The sequence below is a fragment of the Anomaloglossus baeobatrachus genome, chromosome 5 (assembly GCF_048569485.1).
Source record: "Anomaloglossus baeobatrachus isolate aAnoBae1 chromosome 5, aAnoBae1.hap1, whole genome shotgun sequence".
In the NCBI taxonomy this organism is placed as follows: domain Eukaryota; kingdom Metazoa; phylum Chordata; class Amphibia; order Anura; family Aromobatidae; genus Anomaloglossus; species Anomaloglossus baeobatrachus.
This window is the reverse complement of record NC_134357.1, coordinates 541,340,731-541,363,030: the sequence shown is the minus strand read 5'-3', so window position 1 is coordinate 541,363,030 and position 22,300 is coordinate 541,340,731. Positions and strand designations below refer to the sequence as shown.

Genomic DNA, 22,300 nt, shown 5'->3' with positions numbered 1-22,300 from the left:
CTAAACAATAGGTTTGGTGGCTTTTTATACCAATAGTTGGGAGACAGAATAAACACATAGCTGAACACAACGCTCTACTGACTCATAAGGTCATCTGTTATGCTGTGAACTGTCATTATCTTAGTGAATAACTCAATTTTTGCTTAATAGCTTGCTATTTTTACTGACATTTTAAGTAGAAATGTTCAAAAATTTAAATTTCAAGGATTCTTTATTAAAAAAAATAATTGGTTTTATTCTTCGCAGATGAATGTACCAGGAAATCAGAGGGACAACTGAAATCTTCAGTTTTCAAATCAGAAAACTTTGCTATTAAACAAGATATAAATGAAGTGAATGCCATAATTCCAGAAATACCATCATCCTTTCACAGCAAAGATCTATCATCAGGTCCTGTTTCACAAGATCAATCTGACTTATTACAGACTACTAAAAAAACTAAAAGTCACAAAAGAGGCATTAAAAAACAAACTGCTCTTAAAGCAAAGAAGGCGTTTTCACATTTAGAATGTGGAAATCGTTTTTTCCTTGAAACATCTTTTGTTAAACATCAAAAAATTAACACAGAGGAGAAAAGATTTATTTGTTCCAGGTGTGGGAAATATTTTAACCATAAATCATATCTTGTTAGGCATGAAAGAATTCATACTGGGGAAAAGCCATATTCATGTTCAGAATGTGGAAAATGTTTTAACATGAAATCGAATCTTGTTATTCACCAGAAAACTCACACAGGGGAGAAGCCCTATTCATGTTCAGAATGTGGTAAATGTTTTAACCGGAAATGGATTCTTCTTAATCACCAGAGAACTCACACAGGGGAGAAGTCATATTCATGTTCAGACTGTGGAAATTGCTTTAACCGGAAATCAAATCTTGTTAAACATCAGAGAATTCACACAGGGGAGAAGCCTTTTTCATGTTTCGAATGTGGAAAATGTTTTAACCGGAAATCGTATCTTGTTAAACATCAGAGAATTCACACAGGAGAGAAGCCTTTTTCATGTTTAGAATGTGGAAAATGTTTTAACCGGAAATCCAATCTTGCTACACATCAGAGAACTCACACAGGGGAGAAGCCATATTCCTGTTCACAATGTGGGAAATATTTTAACCAAAAATCATATCTTGTTAAACACCAGAGAATTCACATATCAGAGAAGCCTTTTTCATGTTCAGAATGTGGAAAATGTTTTCACCAAAAATCACAACTTCTTAAACATCAAACATCCCACACGGTAGAAGCCATTATCATACCTAGAATGTGAAAAATTAATTATTGGAAAATCATTTTGTTGACTATCAAAAATAAATCTCACAGGGAAAAATGTATATATTATGACAAATTATACAAAAAACATAACAGACACGCTTATAATTAAAGTAAATTTGCAAGCCTAAAAAGGACATAACATTAGCAAGAATAGGACGTATTTGTGCCTAAAGGTCGCTTTACATGCTGCTATATCGTGACCGATATCGCTAGTGTGCATACCCGCCCCCATCGGTTGTGCGACACAGGCAATTCGCTGCCCGTGGCGCACAACATCGCGCGGACCCGTCACACTACTTACCTGCCTACCGACGTCGCTGTGACCGGCGAACCGCCTCCTTTCTAAGGGGGCGGTTCGTTCAGCGTCACAGCGACATCACAGCAGCGTCACTGAACCGCCGCCCAATAGAAGCGGAGGGGCGGAGATGAGTGGGACGTAACATCCCGCCCACCTTCTTCCTTCCGCATTGCCAGCGGGCGCAAGTAAGGAGAGGTTCCTCGTTCCTGCGGTGTCCCACGTAGTGATGTGTGCTGCTGCAGGAACGAGGAACTACATCGCTAGCTGCAGCAGCAGCGATAATCGAGAATAGGGAGGCATGTCACCGATGAGCGATTTTGAACGTTTTTGCGACGATTCAAAATTGCTCATAGGTGTCACACGCAACGATATCGCTAAAGCGGCCGGAAATGCGTCACAAATTCCGTGACCCCAACGAGATCACTTGAGCGATGTCACAGCGTGTAAAGCAGCCTTAAGTATGTATCATGAAGAATTATTGTTAAGCAAGGAAATACTTAGAAATCCTACAAAAGAAAACTGTACCAATACATATTAAAAATGTCAATTTTTATTGATGTACATTACCACAAGTATTAAAGATTTTGAAAGAAAGTGTACATATACATGCATAGAACAATAATTGGCATTATCACCTCAAAAATAACTATAACACAATATAATACTGTATATATATATGACATATATGGCAAAACTTATAGTCTGGAGAGGGTTAACTGTGCCAAATTAGTGAATATAAGAACAATTAACATGGTTACCTCTTGTGGAGTGCGATTCCCAGCAAACACCAACGTACATTTCGTCTGGCAAACCTTCTTCTGGGGGTGGAATCACACCTAACAGAGGCACCGTTCATATCCTGGAGTGACCAATGATAAAGAGAATGGGGAAGGCTTGTAGACGAGAAGTTCATTCCGATATGTGGTTGGTAAAAAAGGGAAGCGTACTGTGTGGTGGGACATGTGTTTTTCCTTTTCAGACCTTGTTACTAGAGTTGAGCGAGTACCTAACTATTCGTACTCGCTATACTGTCTAATACTCACTTATTCATTCCGAATAGCATGTGCAATGCAAGTCAATGTAACGAGTAACCCGAATGTCGTACTATTTGTGCGAGTAGCGAATAGTGCAGAATTTAGTTTACTCGTTACATTGCGAGTATTCCCCATTGACTTGCTATTCAGAACGAATACGCGAGTAGTAGACAGTACTCGTTATGAGTGTAGAGTACGAATAGTTAGGTACTCGCTCAACATTACTTGTTACTTCTAGTCCGCTATCTTCATACTATCACGCAAAGGATTCATATTGACAAAAATCACTATAAGTGAACCAAGAAGAAATGATCCAGCTTCCAGATTTTTTTTCCTTTATAATAAAATTCAACTTTATTGGTAATTTCTTTAAAATCATCCAAGAAAATATTACATGATTCATGAGTAATATAGCAGGTCCATAGGAGATGTAAGGTTCACACTGTCAAGGTCAGAATGACGATGATGATGAGACTCAAAGGATCTCTCGATATCCGGCTGCTGCTTCTAATTAAAAATGTCATGTGTGCACACGAGAATAAATAACTGCACAGCAAGTCAGTTATATCTATCTCCATGACTGGCTCTTAACCAAGTGTGTTTTTTATTGTTTGAAAGAAACTCTAGACCGAACAGTAAGGGGGTGTAAACAAAAGTTTTAGTCCAATCAAATATCGCAGGGCAGGGCTTCATGACGTAGAGAGATCTGCATATTCTTCTTGGATTGGCCAGTCCAGGCTCCAGGAATTTCTTTGTCCATCTGTCTTGGGTGCAGAACAGGAAATAGCAGCCATCTTTACAATTACATGTGGTGGTATATACTGTGTCTAAGGAAAATACACTGAATATGCAATATACATATATACATGTTAGTAAGAAACAAAAGCATTCACAAATATGTGAGTTAGTTCACATCTACTGAACTATATAACTGAGTCTATGAAATGGCTGAATTAAGTATTTTTGGATACTCAATTCTTTATCCTCAACAACACCAGACACGTTTCGCTCTTAGGGGTACTTTGCACCTTGCGACATCGCTACTGCGATATCGTCGGGGTCAAATAGAAAGTGACGCACATCCGGCGCCAGTAACGACGTCGCAACGTGTAAAGCCTAGATGCACCGATAAACGATCGCAAAAGCGTCGTAAATCGATGATCTGTGCAGTGTCGGTCATTTCCATAATTTCGCTGCAGCGACAGGTACGATGTTGTTCCTCGTTCCTGCGGCAGCACACATCACTGTGTATGAAGCCGCAGGAGCGAGGAACATCTACCTGCCTCCAGCAGCTATGCAGAAGGAAGGAGGTGAGCGGGATGTTTACGTCCTGCTCATCTCCGCCCCTCCGCTTCTATTGGCCGCCTGCTGTGTGACATCGCTGTGACGTCGCATGACCCGCCCCCTTAGGAAGGAAGCGGGTCGCCAGCCAGAGCGACGTCGCAGGGCAGGTAAGTGCATGTGAAGCTGCCGTAGCGATAATATTCGCTACGGCAGCTATCACAAGATATCGCATGTGCGACGGGGGCGGGTACTATCGCGCTCGGCATCGCTATCATCGGCTAGCGATGTCGCAGCGTGCAAAGTACCTCTAAGACTTGGTGAATGTGAACCTGAATTCCGCACTATTGGCTACTCGCACAAATAGTACGACATTCGGTTACTCGTTACATTGACTTGCATTGCACATGCTATTCAGAATGAATACGTGAGTATTAGACAGTAATCGTTATGAGTATAGCGAGTACGACTAGTTAGGTACTCGCTCAACTTTAGTAACAAGGTCTGAATAGGAAAAAGAATTGTGAACGGACAAGTGATGGGTGATTAGTAACTATTCGTGTTTAGGTTATGTGTAATGAATGCCAAAGTACTATTCCGATATTTGTCATAGATAACAAAACTAATGCAAGTTAATGGGGAACCTGAGCATTTGTTTTGTTGTGACGAATACTGGAATAGTACTTGGTAAGCATTATGCTAACACGAATAGTTACTATTCGCCCATCTCGAGAAGGGACTTGTTATGATGGGATTGTTACATTGCACGCATTAAGGATAAAGGACAGGGGGGAAGGAGAAAGATTGTGCGAGGTAGGCGGAGGGTGGGGAATAGGAACTAACAAGAAAAATTGTGCATCAAATGTGATCACGTAATAAGGTGATATATGATAATTGATCACGTAATAAGGTGATATATGATAATTGCAGATATGGATAAAACAAAGTGACAAGGTGAAAGTACATGATATAGTAGTTTAAAAAATACATATATAGATTAATAGAGTAAATGAATAAAGTGATAATAAATGTCATGATTCATAAATCTTATCCAAGTTAAAGCCGCAGAAAGTAGATAAATGCCATTGGTAAACACAAAATAAATACGTAATTAATAATATCAAAAAGCCTGAGATTTAGAATAAAAGGGAAAGGGGAAGTGGTATTGTGAAAAGGGGGTAAAAGGAAGGAATAAAAGGGGAAACTATGAGATCTTCAATTGGTGAAGCTCGTCTTCCATGTTCTAGACATTGTTACAGTAGGTATAATGGTGCCTATTAAGGAAAGGAAAAAATGTAATAAAGGATCAAAAACGTGAACATAAACAAATGCAATTAAAAACAAGATGAGAAATCAGAGGAGTGGAGCAAAGCTCATAGTCTCATTAAATTAGGAAGGGAAATTACTTTAGAACGTACAGTATTTTTTGGACTATAAGATGCACTTAAGAAGAAAGAACTTTGAGTGCCTCTTACAGTCCGGAGGCAGCTTCATGTGATGGAGGAGAACGCTGCGACCAGTGTCCTTCCTGATCACTGAGAGAACTGCTCTCTCCTCCTGCCCCACACTGATCTATGTGATCGGTGCAGAGCAGGAGAGGAAGCTACCGGGACCTGCACAGAGGCTGCACGTCCTGAGTGAGCAGCTGAAGAACCTTCCACCAGACTAGCTCCAGGTTACTGCAAAATGGGGTAATGTATACACAGTGTATATTTTATGTAAATGCGCAGATGTCGCAGAGCTGAGTGTGCCTTTACTCTCTATGCAGCAGTGTTGTGGGTATACATGTGCGCTGTAGAGTGTTCATTAATGTCCGTGCTGTGAAGATTTTTGTAATAAATACATAATGCAGAGAAACACTAACAATTAGTGATATTGACCTCACTACTTTACACCACCAGGGTAGATTTAATTAGGAGTAAATGTTTTTCATATTTTGCTGTTTAACCCCTTCAGCCCCCGGGCACTTTCCGTTTTTGCGTTTTTGCTCCTTGTCTTCCGAGAGCCGTAACTTTTTTATTATTCCGTCAATCTTGCCATATGAGGGCTTGTTTTTTGCGGGACGAGTTGTACATTTAAAGGGAACCAAACATCAGGATTTTCGTGTATAAGCTGCAGCCAGTGCAGCACTGGCACTATCATGCACAGTGTGTACATACCATCAGGGGGCAGCTCGGGTGTTTAGGCAGTGAAATACAACTTTATAAAGTTTGAAATTTCGTGCACTTTTTGATTGATGTGTGCACCCCTCTCCTAATGTCCGGGCGGGTTATGCAGGAGTTCCCCGCCCCCCCACCAGCCTGTTCCTCCCTTTTTCCTGATGTCCGAGCGGGTTATGCACGTGTTCCCCGCCCCCCCCCCCGCGCCGCCTGTTCCTCCCTCCCTCCCTCTGGCTGTATGTAAATATCTAATCTTCAGAAACATGGCGCCGGAGTGGGCCTCTGCGCATAGCGCTTATCTCCGGCGCCATGTCTCTGAAGCCCCCGCATTACACAACTTGGTGCTAACAATTTTAATGGTACCATTTTTGCGCAGATGCTACGTTTTGATCGCCTGTTATTGCATTTTGCGTAAAACATGCGGCGACCAAAAAACGTAATTTTGGCGTTTGAAATTTTTTTGCCACTACGCCGTTTACCAATCAGATTAATTGATTTTATATTTTGATCGGGCATTTCTGAACGCGGCGATACCAAATATGTGTATATTTTATTTCTTTTTTAACCCTGTAATTTTCAATGGGGTGAAAGGGGGGCGATTTAAACTTTTAGTTGTTTTTTTTTTTTATTTTTTAAAACTTTTTTTTTTATTTTTTTTTTATCTTACTAGTCCCCCTAGGGGGCTATAGCGATCAGCAATCCGATCGCAATCGCTATCTGCTGATCACAGCTATACAGCTGTAAACAGCAGAAATAGTCACTTTCTTTTTCCCTCTGCTCCCGGCCGAGGATAAACGAAAGTGAAACTTCGTAGCTGCAGGCGTCATCACATGACCCTGTGCTACGATGGCAACCACCGATAGTCACGTGATCACGCACGTGACTTCCGGTGGGGGCGGCGATAAGTAAAAAACATGGCCGCTCGCATTTAGATCTTGCTGCCAGACTTTGGCAGCAAGATTTAAGGGGTTAATGGCCGCGGGTGGAAGCGATTCCACCCGCGGCTAGCAGGCACACATGTCAGCTGTTGAAAACAGCTGATATGTGTGCCGACCGCCGCCGCCTGCCCGCAACATGGGGCAGGGCTTAACGGGACACAATCCATGACGGATAGATCTGTCCAAGGTCGTGAAGGGGTTAAACCTGGTGTGCATCTTATAGTTCAAAAAAATTTTTTTATTAGAAGTGTTATTCAATGTGCTTTGAATATTTTGCATTTGTTATATATTGATATATACACACTATATGGAGAAATATTGTAATTCTTGCCCCCACCACCCAAAATAAATACTCAACATTTCCTCCTCCATCTTTTTCCTAACTCCCAGTCCCAAAATAGACAAGGAAATTTGGAGTTGCCAATCCCCCATTTAGTAGACATTTGAAGATTAAGCATCTTCAGCCTCAGTTCTTTACCTCTCCACTCAAGGTCCATGAATACATTTTCTATTATTTTAAATTATTTTTCTTTTGTAGCCAAAATTGAATATTTGAGAGCACATAAAAAATGTTGTGAATTTTTTTTTTATTATTTAAACCCCTTCAGCACCCAGGCGTTTTCCGTATTCTGGTTTGTTTGGGTTTTTTTTGCTTCCCTTCTTCCGAGAGCTGTAACTTTTTTACTTTTCTGTCAATCTTGCCATATGAGGGCTTGTTTTTTTATGGGATGAGTTGTACTTTTAAATGAAACCATAGGTTTTATCGTACAGTGCACTGGAAAACAGCAAAAAAATTCCAAGTCTGGAAAAACTGCAAAAAAAGTGTGATCGCACAATAGGTTTTGGGATATTTTATTGACCATGTTCACTATATGGTAAAACTAATGTGTCGGTGAGATGCCTCAGGTCGGTGCGAGTTTGTAGACACCAAACATGTATAGGTTTACTTGTACGTAAGGGGTTAAAAAAATTCACAAGCCTGTGCAAAAAAAGTGGCGCACGTTTTGCGCCATTTTCCGAAACCTGTAGCATTCTCATTTTTCGGGATCTACGGCTCAGTGACTGCTTATTTTTTGCATCTCGAGCTGACGTTTTTAATGGAACCATTTGTGTGCAGATGCTATGTTTTGATTGTTATTGCATTTTGCGCAAAACTTGTGGTGACCAAAAAACAAAATTTTGGCGTTTGGAATTTCTTTGCCGCTACGCCGTTTACCAATCAGATTAATTGATTTTATATTTTGATAGATTGGGCATTTCTGAACGCGGCGATACCAAATATGTGTATATTTTTTTCTTTTTTTTTAACCCTTTAATTTTCAATGGAGCGAAAGGGGGGTGATTTGAACTTTTAGGTATTTTTATTTTTTTTTATTTTTTCAAACTTTTTTTTTTACTTTTTTTTTATTTTACTAGTCCCCCTAGGGGGCTATGTGGATCAACAATCCGATCGCTCTGCCATATCTTTAGATCTCAGCTACAGAGCCGATATCTGCAGATATGCTGCTTTACTCTCAGTGCTGGCACTATGCCGCCACTGAGAGAAAGTGACTCATGTTAGCTATAGGCATCCTCACATGACTCTGTGCTAGCATGGCAACCACCGGAAGTCACGTGATCACGCACGTGACTTCCGGTGGGGGGTGGTAAGTAAAAGTAATGGCCACGCGCATATACATCTCGCTGCCAGATTTTGGCAGCAAGATGTAAGGGGTTAAAAGTGGCAGGTGGAATGCGATTCCACTCATAACTTGCAGGCACACATGTCAGCTGTTGAAATCAGCTTATATGTGTGTGGATCGCCGCAGCGATGATAGTGACACGATCCATGACGTATCCAGTACGTCATGGGTCGTTAAGGGGTTAAGGCAAACTACAATAAAATATCCTCATTACCCCTTTTTCCTTCTCCCAATCCAAAATGCTGGGATAAGATTATCTATACAGAGACAGAATGCAGAAATATTAGGGCTACATCAACATCACATATTTTATACGGAAGAATAACGCTCTCTCCATACTTCTTTTATACAATAACTTATAGAGCAGCTAAGGCCCTCATATTTAGGCACTTTCTATTATAGTGAAATGCTTTTTATATCAACAAGATTGTAATATACCAAGTAGAGAAGCTCCTGGGACAAAAAACGCGTCTTGCTTCCTTTAGAATAAATCATTTTCTCATATTGTCCTGCAGTAATGACTTTGTTAATCACATTTTGTAGAAGGATTCATCTGAATTTATGTGAAAAACATAAAATGTTTAATCCTGCAGCATGTGTGTAAGATCAGCAAGTTCCGCTAAGCACTTCTTAGCTTTGGCTTCTGTACGTATGCCGACCTTGTGGAGAAACAGAGGTTCTTATATCCTCTATGGAGGTTTTATAGCTATGACAGACTGAAACTTTCCCTTAGCACTTATTCAAATGTTATTTTTTTCTTGTACAAGTTTTTTTCTGCCTGTTTCCTGGATAGAACTCGTACCTATTTTAGTCTATGTATTATGATACTGTAATCACTTCACACATGATCTAAAGCTAAAACAATGAAAAACTGCACCCATCCAGTTCTTGTAGAGTAGAGATTCGAACCTCAAAGTCAGTAGTGGTTCCTGTGTGGGCTGGAATAGCCCTAACCCCAGATTAAACAAAGGAAATAAGGACCTATGCGGTCTGAAAGGCCATTGAGCACTTCATGTTCCTTTTAAGGAATTGGAGGGCAGCGCAGAATGTAATTTACTTACAGAAGGGAAGGTGTGATGAGACAGAAAGTAAGTAAAAACAGGGGTCGTGGCTTGCTGATGGCTGAGTAGGAAGCAGGACTTCAGAGCTCCTTTCCCAGGCCGATTCCCTCGGCCATTATAGCAACGTGGAACAGACAAAAGACTCCCTATGGGCAAGTATAAGAAGGCAGACAAGCCTGGCCCGGATTCTGAAGCGGAACTAGGCTGAATGGACCGCTTTCTGACAACTGCTACACCGTCTCACTCCCGCAGCATGAGGTCAAAGATGGCGCCCGCAGAGCAGCAGTAGCTCCCACACCAGCAGGAGACACAGCACGCTGACTGACCAAGCTCCACTCCCAGAGGTTCCAGTGAAGAGGAGGCTGACCCTGGATAAATTAATCTACGGGAGATAAGTACAATACATACCTCAGGGCATTGACCATGAAAGGTGAATTAGAGGCCTTAGTCTGCAGACTTGAGAAAAGGTACAAGAGGGAGCTTCATGCTTTCAAAAAGGAAGTCACGGAGAGGGTGGAGGTGATCGACAAAGATCAGGAGGCCACTGTGTCAGAGATGCAGGTCCACAGGGAAATTCTCACCCTCCATGCCACCAGACTGGAAGAGCTGGCATCCGGATTGGAGGATCAAGAAAACCAAAACCGGCGTAACAACATCCGCATATGCAGCCTGCCAGAATCGGTTCCCTCATAGAAAAATCCCCAATTGTGAAAATATTTAATTTTTATTCAAGTAGAAAATTAACACCAAAATGTGCACATAGATATACAATTCAATTGTCTTCTGCCAATTAAATGGCAACCCCTGATCTTGAATATCAAGACCAGGGTTTACAATAAACAAAAAAGACAAATTGATACAATTTAAAATACATAACCAAAATGCTGGTTCACAACAGGACAATAACTATGACCAAACTTAACTTGGTATCTCCTAATGAGACTATGCTGGCACAGCGTGCTTATCTGTAGTCCCAATCAAGGATAAACATCCAGGAGTATCCACATGACGTTTGGAAGATTAGTCCCTTTAGTCAGTATAGTGAACCGCCAACTATATCACAATCAAGACGTCTCCACCTCGACGCGTTTCCCCACGTTGGAACACGTGGTTCATCAGGAGGCTGGGAAAATAGGTATGATCTTATCAGCTTTATAACAAACATACATAGACCACCAAACATAGATTTAACAACACATGCACAAGGTAAAAAATGACAACAGCAATAGATAGATAACTCACTTGTCAGATAGTATAGTTTAAGGTATGCAGGTCCATGGCGCCAGATAGCAGATCAGCAGCACTACAGTAAACACTGTCTTGATAGCATGCTCCCGTCCTCCAGGCGTCATGGAGCTGCATACATCACACCACCTTTAATAGCCCTACATTGATTAGACAGCTGTGGGGAATCCCTGACTTCCCCCACACAGCGTCACTACAGCAGTAGCTGCGCAGGTGCCAGCCCATATCACTAATGCGCATGCCTGAATAGCATGGCATAGAGGGAGGAAACCTCCTCATATCGTGCCGTGCAGGGCCCTCCTCCCCATGAGCTCATGTGGTCACATGATCGGAGGTAGGCGTACACCCAGCAAGGAAGCCCTCATGCTGCTCGGTAACGCCCTCCTCGTGACTCACATAGTCACATGGTCGGAGGTAGGCGTACACCCAGCAAGGAAGCCCTCATGCTGCTAGGTAACGCCCTCCTTGTGACTCACATAGTCACATGATCGGGATACAGGACGTAACCGCAGTAAAATAATAAGGGGAATCATTTTATTATACCTTAAAATTAGTATAGATGCAATTATAGAACAGTCATAGTCGCCCCAAATTGGGTGCACCGCAGCCACGATACAATAGAGAAATACAGTGAAACCACAGCATCTATGATAACATAAGGGCCATAAAAAAGGCAGCATATACATATGGCAATTTAATCATATGGTAAGGATCATTACATAGTACATATATCGGACTCTTATATTGTATTATGCACATATAGTCAGTTAGTCCCCGGTCCATACTTGACCAGGTACATATCATAAACATGTAATTAATAGATCCAATACTGGCAAAAGACCAGATACCATAATAATTCATATATACCAAATCAATTCATTGACTCAGATTGTCAGAACCTACCCAACACTTGAGAAAAGATACTTCAAATAGCTCCACTAATATGGATAATCCCCAAAAGGGGATATAGGCTCCCATAAACATGTCACCTATTGTCTATGCTACAGGGACCTATCAAAATTTACACGTTATGTGGGGAGGAAGCAATTAAAAGAGAGCTGCTCATTGAGCCCCCCCGGAGTAAGTGATCCTAGTCTGAAAATCCAAGCCGATTCCCTTTGCAACAAGACTCTGTCAAAATCCCCACCTCTCAAACTGTGTTTGACAAGCTCCAACGCTGAAAAACAAACGAGTTTTGTGTCGCCTTGGTGTACATTATTCATGTGTCGAGCAATCGGGGTATCGCGTTTATTTCGTATATCCGACAAGTGCTCTCCCACGCGCCTCCGAAACTCACGCACGGTTTTCCCCACGTAGTCAAGAGGACACGTGCAGGTAGCCCTGTACACAACACCCGATGTCTTGCAGTTAAAGAAATCCCGCAGATAAAAAACCTTTCCATTTGATGAACTTTTCACCATTTTACACCGCTCCATCGAATCGCAAAAACTACAATTACCGCACCGATACATACCTACCACTTGTCTATCTAACCAAGTGCCCTCTGGGCGTGGCCCCTGATACATACTGTGCACAAGTTTATCCCCTATCGACCGACCTCTCCTGTATGTAATGCACGGTGCCTTTGGGATAAACTTGGCCAGACCAGGGTCCGCCCTTAGCACATTCCAATGTTTTTTAACTACTCCAAAGACACGTTCGGCCTGAACATCATAAGTACCGATAATGCGTAAGGTGTTCTCATCCTCTTTTCTATTTCTTGGCCTCATCAAAGAATGTCTACTAGTATTCCTAGCAAAGGCATAGGATTGTTGCAGGACCTGTCTAGGGTATCCTCTATCCAGGAACCTCCCAAACATGTCCGACGCTTGCATCCTAAACTCTGATTCCCTAGAGCAGTTCCTGCGGATACGCAGAAACTGCCCTTTGGGAATACCTCTCCTAAGAGGAAGGGGATGATGACTCTCCCATTTTAACAAGGAATTGGTTGCCGTCGGTTTCCTATAGGTAGCAGTCTGTATCTTGCCATTCTCATCCTTTGATATAGTCAAATCAAGGAAGGTAATACAGTTCTGATCACAGGTATAAGTAAACCTTAAACCCAGGGCATTGTTATTAAGAGACCCAACAAACCGCTCAAAATCATATACCGACCCCGTCCAGAGGATGAGGATGTCATCAATGTACCGGACCGGTACATTGATGACATCCTCATCCTCTGGACGGGGTCGGTATATGATTTTGAGCGGTTTGTTGGGTCTCTTAATAACAATGCCCTGGGTTTAAGGTTTACTTATACCTGTGATCAGAACTGTATTACCTTCCTTGATTTGACTATATCAAAGGATGAGAATGGCAAGATACAGACTGCTACCTATAGGAAACCGACGGCAACCAATTCCTTGTTAAAATGGGAGAGTCATCATCCCCTTCCTCTTAGGAGAGGTATTCCCAAAGGGCAGTTTCTGCGTATCCGCAGGAACTGCTCTAGGGAATCAGAGTTTAGGATGCAAGCGTCGGACATGTTTGGGAGGTTCCTGGATAGAGGATACCCTAGACAGGTCCTGCAACAATCCTATGCCTTTGCTAGGAATACTAGTAGACATTCTTTGATGAGGCCAAGAAATAGAAAAGAGGATGAGAACACCTTACGCATTATCGGTACTTATGATGTTCAGGCCGAACGTGTCTTTGGAGTAGTTAAAAAACATTGGAATGTGCTAAGGGCGGACCCTGGTCTGGCCAAGTTTATCCCAAAGGCACCGTGCATTACATACAGGAGAGGTCGGTCGATAGGGGATAAACTTGTGCACAGTATGTATCAGGGGCCACGCCCAGAGGGCACTTGGTTAGATAGACAAGTGGTAGGTATGTATCGGTGCGGTAATTGTAGTTTTTGCGATTCGATGGAGCGGTGTAAAATGGTGAAAAGTTCATCAAATGGAAAGGTTTTTTATCTGCGGGATTTCTTTAACTGCAAGACATCGGGTGTTGTGTACAGGGCTACCTGCACGTGTCCTCTTGACTACGTGGGGAAAACCGTGCGTGAGTTTCGGAGGCGCGTGGGAGAGCACTTGTCGGATATACGAAATAAACGCGATACCCCGATTGCTCGACACATGAATAATGTACACCAAGGCGACACAAAACTCGTTTGTTTTTCAGCGTTGGAGCTTGTCAAACACAGTTTGAGAGGTGGGGATTTTGACAGAGTCTTGTTGCAAAGGGAATCGGCTTGGATTTTCAGACTAGGATCACTTACTCCGGGGGGGCTCAATGAGCAGCTCTCTTTTAATTGCTTCCTCCCCACATAACGTGTAAATTTTGATAGGTCCCTGTAGCATAGACAATAGGTGACATGTTTATGGGAGCCTATATCCCCTTTTGGGGATTATCCATATTAGTGGAGCTATTTGAAGTATCTTTTCTCAAGTGTTGGGTAGGTTCTGACAATCTGAGTCAATGAATTGATTTGGTATATATGAATTATTATGGTATCTGGTCTTTTGCCAGTATTGGATCTATTAATTACATGTTTATGATATGTACCTGGTCAAGTATGGACCGGGGACTAACTGACTATATGTGCATAATACAATATAAGAGTCCGATATATGTACTATGTAATGATCCTTACCATATGATTAAATTGCCATATGTATATGCTGCCTTTTTTATGGCCCTTATGTTATCATAGATGCTGTGGTTTCACTGTATTTCTCTATTGTATCGTGGCTGCGGTGCACCCAATTTGGGGCGACTATGACTGTTCTATAATTGCATCTATACTAATTTTAAGGTATAATAAAATGATTCCCCTTATTATTTTACTGCGGTTACGTCCTGTATCCCGATCATGTGACTATGTGAGTCACAAGGAGGGCGTTACCTAGCAGCATGAGGGCTTCCTTGCTGGGTGTACGCCTACCTCCGACCATGTGACTATGTGAGTCACGAGGAGGGCGTTACCGAGCAGCATGAGGGCTTCCTTGCTGGGTGTACGCCTACCTCCGATCATGTGACCACATGAGCTCATGGGGAGGAGGGCCCTGCACGGCACGATATGAGGAGGTTTCCTCCCTCTATGCCATGCTATTCAGGCATGCGCATTAGTGATATGGGCTGGCACCTGCGCAGCTACTGCTGTAGTGACGCTGTGTGGGGGAAGTCAGGGATTCCCCACAGCTGTCTAATCAATGTAGGGCTATTAAAGGTGGTGTGATGTATGCAGCTCCATGACGCCTGGAGGACGGGAGCATGCTATCAAGACAGTGTTTACTGTAGTGCTGCTGATCTGCTATCTGGCGCCATGGACCTGCATACCTTAAACTATACTATCTGACAAGTGAGTTATCTATCTATTGCTGTTGTCATTTTTTACCTTGTGCATGTGTTGTTAAATCTATGTTTGGTGGTCTATGTATGTTTGTTATAAAGCTGATAAGATCATACCTATTTTCCCAGCCTCCTGATGAACCACGTGTTCCAACGTGGGGAAACGCGTCGAGGTGGAGACGTCTTGATTGTGATATAGTTGGCGGTTCACTATACTGACTAAAGGGACTAATCTTCCAAACGTCATGTGGATACTCCTGGATGTTTATCCTTGATTGGGACTACAGATAAGCACGCTGTGCCAGCATAGTCTCATTAGGAGATACCAAGTTAAGTTTGGTCATAGTTATTGTCCTGTTGTGAACCAGCATTTTGGTTATGTATTTTAAATTGTATCAATTTGTCTTTTTTGTTTATTGTAAACCCTGGTCTTGATATTCAAGATCAGGGGTTGCCATTTAATTGGCAGAAGACAATTGAATTGTATATCTATGTGCACATTTTGGTGTTAATTTTCTACTTGAATAAAAATTAAATATTTTCACAATTGGGGATTTTTCTATGAGTAAATCAGAGTAATATCCCCTGGACCTTAGAGGTACTTAAAATCAGAATCGGTTCCCCCAGCAGCATTAGACTACACAATGCAGAAAATCTTCTCCCAGTTACTGGGTGGGTCAAAAAAAAAAAAAGAGAAAGGTGGTGTGCGACAAATGGGATCACCAAGCATTATGCAGAAATTACAAAATATCTTTATTTACATGAAACACCACAATTCTATTAAAAATATTTAAAACACTCCAAAAAGTGAAAAAAACACGAACAATGGGGCTTGCATATAATAAAGCATGATAACCCCCCCAAAAAAACCTTATTTCAGATAAATAACACCATGGAACATGTATTATAGACCCCCACAGGGAAATGGCTAAATGAGTATGTATATAGAAAAAATTGCCTGCAATACAACAATAATAAGGAAAAGCATGAAAGCAAAGCTGCAGTGTGACCACAGCCACGCGGAGATTGAACACATGCACAGAGGAATAAGCTTAAAGGATCATTAACTGATGCAAGCAAAGAACCACAAAAAGCAAGTCCCAGGTACAAGGTGAAATGACCATGATAGGGAAGGAACCTAAACTCCCCCAACGCGTGTCGCCACCCTATAGGCCGCTTCCTCAGGTGTGTGCTTTTGGCTTGATCCCGTTTACATCAGCCGTGGTGCCCTCGCATACCCCTCTCTTTGAAGTTCCTGTGTGGGGACTCTCCAGAAAGTGTGGTATTGGATCACATACACCGGGCCCTGGACCCTAAGCCAGGTTCTGGGACCTGACCCACAGACTTATTCTACAGGGTGCACTACTTTAGGGTCAAAGAGGCAATCATGGCGGCAGCCAGACAACAGGGTTTACTCACTATTGAAGGGGCTCAGGTTTCCCTCCTTCCGGATCTGGCCCAACGCACCCTCCAGCTCCGCAGGGCACTCCGGCCCTTGCTGTATCACCTCAGGGACTGGGGTATCCAGTGTCATTGAAGAATTTAGGTAAGACTGATAATGGAGTCTTTGTTCAGGGCACCAGAGGCACGGGGCCAAATTAGGTATCTGCGCAGATATAATAAATGAGTCAGAAAACAATGACCACAGAAACTGTGTTCACTCTTTGAGCCAGTATATACGACTGACTCGTGTATTGAATAGATCAGATATTAGTATTACATTTCATCCTTCAAGCATGTACAAAGTATCAAAATCTGTCATTTCTCACACATCGAAGCTGTATAGGGAGGTTTGGGGAGTTTTTTAGGGAGGTGCGTAGGGACATAGAAACACACATTTCATCCCACAGATAATACATTCCTCCTTTGTGTAAAATTACTGATAAGACTTTTACTATGAAAACCTTCACTGTTCATTGTTTGTACATTTATCCATCAGTTTCATTCTCTTTGGTTAACCCTTTCTTGAACATATAACTTGGAACTAGAAACTGTTATGAAGCAAAACTATAGTAATTGTTATGTAGGCACAGATATTTATGCAATGACAATTATACATGCATTAGTTGCACACAAGCAGACAATCTTATTACTCGGAACAAACGACCCATAGCCCAGGCTACCCTCACAGTCGCCCCTTAATAAGATGTCTGTCAGATTTATTCTAATTTTAAATTTTGAAATTTTCCTAATTTTGCTCCGTACTACAGTATATTGAGTATGTGCTAGTGACACCTCTGGACGCCTCCTAACCTCTTTACCTCAGTTCCCACAGTGCAGTTCATGAGTACCATAGTACTCCCTTACATCAGTCTTCTCTGTACAGGCTTGGGGCGTGGATTTGTGACAGTTACCATAGAACCAACTTGTGTCTGCCCTGATGATGTATACAGAACTGAGGGGAAGGTAGCCATGGCTATAGCCTCGTTTGTCCCTTTGTTACAAATCTTCTTAAAGCAAGGAAAAATGCAGGAAACAATTATAATAGCAAATAGCAGTACTAGTATTATTATTACACCTAACTGAATTAAAATATCCTATCCTGCAGGGAAGTCATCCATGAGAACCAGCTACTCCATGGGTTGGTCACCCCAGAATATTCCTTCAACTCTTTGGAAAGGGAATTTAATTGTTTTAAGGCCTGTGTGACTTTACCATTTGGACCTGTTTCATCTGAGACATAAGTACAACAGGACTCCCCTATCATTGCACAGACACCTCCTTTTTCTGCTAGTAGCATATCCAGGGCCTTCCGGTTCTGATCGGCCAGCATAGTAGTCTGGCCCAACTGAGTAGCTAACCCAGTTAAAGTGTCCCTGGAATAATGACCAAATCACTGTTGATTATAGTAGAGATAATTAATCCATGCAACATTCTTGTTCACAGAAATAATGGGGAGTAAGAACTCAAATCCCACTGCTACTTCATCCCTGGCCTTATATTTATCTGGGATCCCCCTTGGGACTACAATTACATATATATATATATATATATACAGTCAGGGCCAGAAATATTTGGACAGTGACACAAGTTTTGTTATTTTAGCTGTTTACAAAAACATGTTCAGAAATACAATTATATATATAATATGGGCTGAAAGTGCACACTCCCAGCTGCAATATGAGAGTTTTCACATCCAAATCGGAGAAAGGGTTTAGGAATCATAGCTCTGTAATGCATAGCCTCCTCTTTTTCAAGGGACCAAAAGTAATTGGACAAGGGACTCTAAGGGCTGCAATTAACTCTGAAGGCGTCTCCCTCGTTAACCTGTAATCAATGAAGTAGTTAAAAGGTCTGGGGTTGATTACAGGTGTGTGGTTTTGCATTTGGAAGCTGTTGCTGTGACCAGACAACATGCGGTCTAAGGAACTCTCAATTGAGGTGAAGCAGAACATCCTGAGGCTGAAAAAAAAGAAAAAATCCATCAGAGAGATAGCAGACATGCTTGGAGTAGCAAAATCAACAGTCGGGTACATTCTGAGAAAAAAGGAATTGACTGGTGAGCTTGGGAACTCAAAAAGGCCTGGGCGTCCACGGATGACAACAGTGGTGGATGATCGCCACATACTTTCTTTGGTGAAGAAGAACCCGTTCACAACATCAACTGAAGTCCAGAACACTCTCAGTGAAGTAGGTGTATCTGTCTCTAAGTCAACAGTAAAGAGAAGACTCCATGAAAGTAAATACAAAGGGTTCACATCTAGATGCAAACCATTCATCAATTCCAAAAATAGACAGGCCAGAGTTAAAGGGGTGGTTCACCCATATTTTTTATTTTCTAGATCTATATTATATTGAGAAACAATGTTTCTCTCAAATACCTTATGTTGTCAATAGTGCCTGTGAGAGGCGCTATTGCAGACCGCTGCTCCCCGTCCAGTGACGTACCCGTCCAATGCTGCCTCGTCACATCCGTGCAGCCGGCTACAGTCTTCCAAACTCTGAGCTGTGAGCGGTGTTTCACTGCTGTCACAGCCCATTTGCTCCCCCCTCCTCCTCCCTCCTAGCAGGGCGCGTCTCCTGCTCCCCCCTCCTTCCTCCCTCCTCGCAGAACGCTGCAAGCAAGAGACGTGCTGTGAGGGAGGAGGGAGGAGGAGCAGGGAGCAGATGGGCTCAGAATGTAGCCGGCTGCACGGATGTGACGAGGCAGCATTGGACGGGTACGTCACTGGACGGGGAGCAGCGGTCTGCAATAGCGCCTCTCACAGGCACTATTGACAACACAAGGTATTTGAAAGAAACATTGTTTCTCAATTAATATCGATCTAGACAATAAAAAATATGGGTGAACCACCCTTTTAAATTTGCTGAAAAACACCTCATGAAGCCAGCTCAGTTCTGGAAAAGTATTCTATGGACAGATGAGACAAAGATCAACCTGTACCAGAATGATGGGAAGAAAAAAGTTTGGAGAAGAGAGGGAACGGCACATGATCCAAGGCACACCACATCCTCTGTAAAACATGGTGGAGGCAACGTGATGGCATGGGCATGCATGGCTTTCAATGGCACTGGGTCACTTGTGTTTATTGATGACATAACAGCAGACAAGAGTAGCCGGATGAATTCTGAAGTGTACCGGGATATACTTTCAGCCCAGATTAGCCAAATGCCGCAAAGTTGATCGGACGGCGCTTCATAGTACAGATGGACAATGACCCCAAGCATACAGCCAAAGCTACCCAGGAGTTCATGAGTGCAAAAAAGTGGAACATTCTGCAATGGCCAAGTCAATCACCAGATCTTAACCCAATTGAGCATGCATTTCACTTGCTCAAATCCAGACTTAAGACGGAAAGACCCACAAACAAGCAAGACCTGAAGGCTGCGGCTGTAAAGGCCTGGCAAAGCATTAAGGAGGAGGAAAGCCAGCGTTTGGTGATGTCCATGGGTTCCAGACTTAAGGCAGTGATTGCCTCCAAAGGATTCGCAACAAAATATTGAAAATAAAAATATTTTGTTTGGGTTTGGTTTATTTGTCCAATTACTTTTGACCTCCTAAAATGTGGAGTGTTTGTAAAGAAATGTGTACAATTCCTACAATTTCTATCAGATATTTTTTTTGTTCAAACCTTCAAATTAAACGTTACAATCTGCACTTGAATTCTGTTGTAGAGGTTTCATTTCAAATCCAATGTGGTGGCATGCAGAGCCCAACTCGCGAAAATTGTGTCACTGTCCAAATATTTTTGGACCTAACTGTATATATATATATATATATATATATATATATATAGGTCTTCCATCAGATCATTGTTTGACACCGCTCTACGGGCTCAGGCTCTACCCTTGGACACTTGCTTTATCTGCTCGAGAGTAACTCCATGATTTACAGGGGCTATTAGGATTGGCATTATCGCCTTCATTAGGGCACATTGTCCGGACCAAGGAAAATTAAGTCTGGTTCTTATTTTGAGATCGGCACATAACCAAAAAACATCTGCTACAGATTGAGTATGATTTTGAGCAAGCATGGTCATATTTGCATCATCAGCTTCAGTTATATTTTGGGAACAATATCCCGGTGGGAAGTACCCCTATTTTCTCTGGGCTTGGTCATTCTCTATGGTTATACAAGTATAATTACCAGGGTAGACCGTAATTCCCTGTCTGGGCTGGGGAGCTGTAGTTACAATGGGGTATTTATCCTTCCATTTTTGGCATTCATTTCCCCCCTTAGTGGTATTAGAATACAAACTGAGGAACCAATTAAGTATTTTATTTTCAATGTATATGGGCACTGATCCAACATGTGGGCGGGCAGAAGCACACACATAGCAATCAGATATATTACTGGACTTTGCAGTATATTGAGTCCACTGAAGCCACATATTCATATCTGTAAATCCTGTTTCTACAATAAAGGATTCAGTGGTGTATAACTGAACAGCTGTTCCCACCGAGATTGGTTTTCCCAAAATTTTCCCAGTGATCAAAGGGTTAGTTTGAGGGCTATGAGAACATTCATTACAATCTCTTAACATTATGTGACCCAGGTAAAAGCTTGAGGACCCTCGTGATTGCCACACTCCCAATGCATACTTCCCTAGATCACAATATTGGGGATTCTCAAGATTCAAAACAAATGAAGAACATCTGTTTCCCTGATATCCTGTATCACAGATATCATTTTTCAGACACAATTTAGGGTTAGATAAAGTCATGCAAGCTTTTAAGGTCCGGTCATCGGGCAGAGGGCTTTTACAGTTGAAAATAACCGTAGGATTGTATTTCCAGTCTTTACCCGTATTCCAACCTACATCACTCCATGATCTGCAATGCATATTTCCCACTGTTGTTTTGCACAAGTAAAATATAAATGTAGATCCTGACTTCCAGTACATCCCTCCGCATTCTACCACTTGGCAAAAGTCAAAGAAAAAAGTGTTTATGGGTGAATTGTAATTGACCCAGAGTTCATAGGGCCTCTCTCCAGGATTCCTGATTTCCAGAGCCACAGTTATCAGAGCATAGTTCGAAAGAAGAATAAAAATTAGAAATCTCATCTTATCTCTCGACTGGAATAAGTTTGCAGTGAGATGCATGAATCCAAGTACCCCTTCCTTCAAGCTTTACAAATGTGGGGGTCACAAACAGCACTTGGTATGAGCCGTCATACAATGGTTCCAGGCAATGTCTCTTAACGTGTCTTTTGACCAACACTGAATTTCCTGGTTTCAGACGGTGGCAGGCCTCATCAACTGTAGAATCTGGGAGAGAGAAAGACACTATAGCACAGTCATGGCGAACCTTTTACAGGCCGAGTGCCCAAACTGTAGCCCTAAACCCAATTTTTTTTCCGAAGTGCCAACCAATCCTATTATATAAAGAATTGATTTTAATCTTACCTTTGCCGTCTTCTTTTCAGCAGGGGGCATCACACTCATGCATGCTTACCACACATTGAAGCTGAGCCCCTGCCCTTTCCAGACACAGCAGTTGGATTGATCTTTCTGGAAAAAAATTGCAGCATATTAGACAGAGATTTTAGCCTGGAATGCAATCAAATGTCACCCTGTAATCCACATCTACA

The 22,300-nt window shown here is 42.1% G+C and overlaps 1 protein-coding gene across 1 annotated transcript in view; it reads left to right on the top strand.

Annotated features, from left to right (window-relative positions):
• LOC142312943 (uncharacterized) overlaps positions 1–22,300 on the top strand; it is a 275,262-nt gene that overhangs the window by 114,706 nt on the left and 138,256 nt on the right. Inside the window, 1 exon segment of the mRNA XM_075351931.1 lies at positions 247–1,264. Coding sequence (XP_075208046.1) covers positions 247–1,264 — 1,018 coding nt within the window.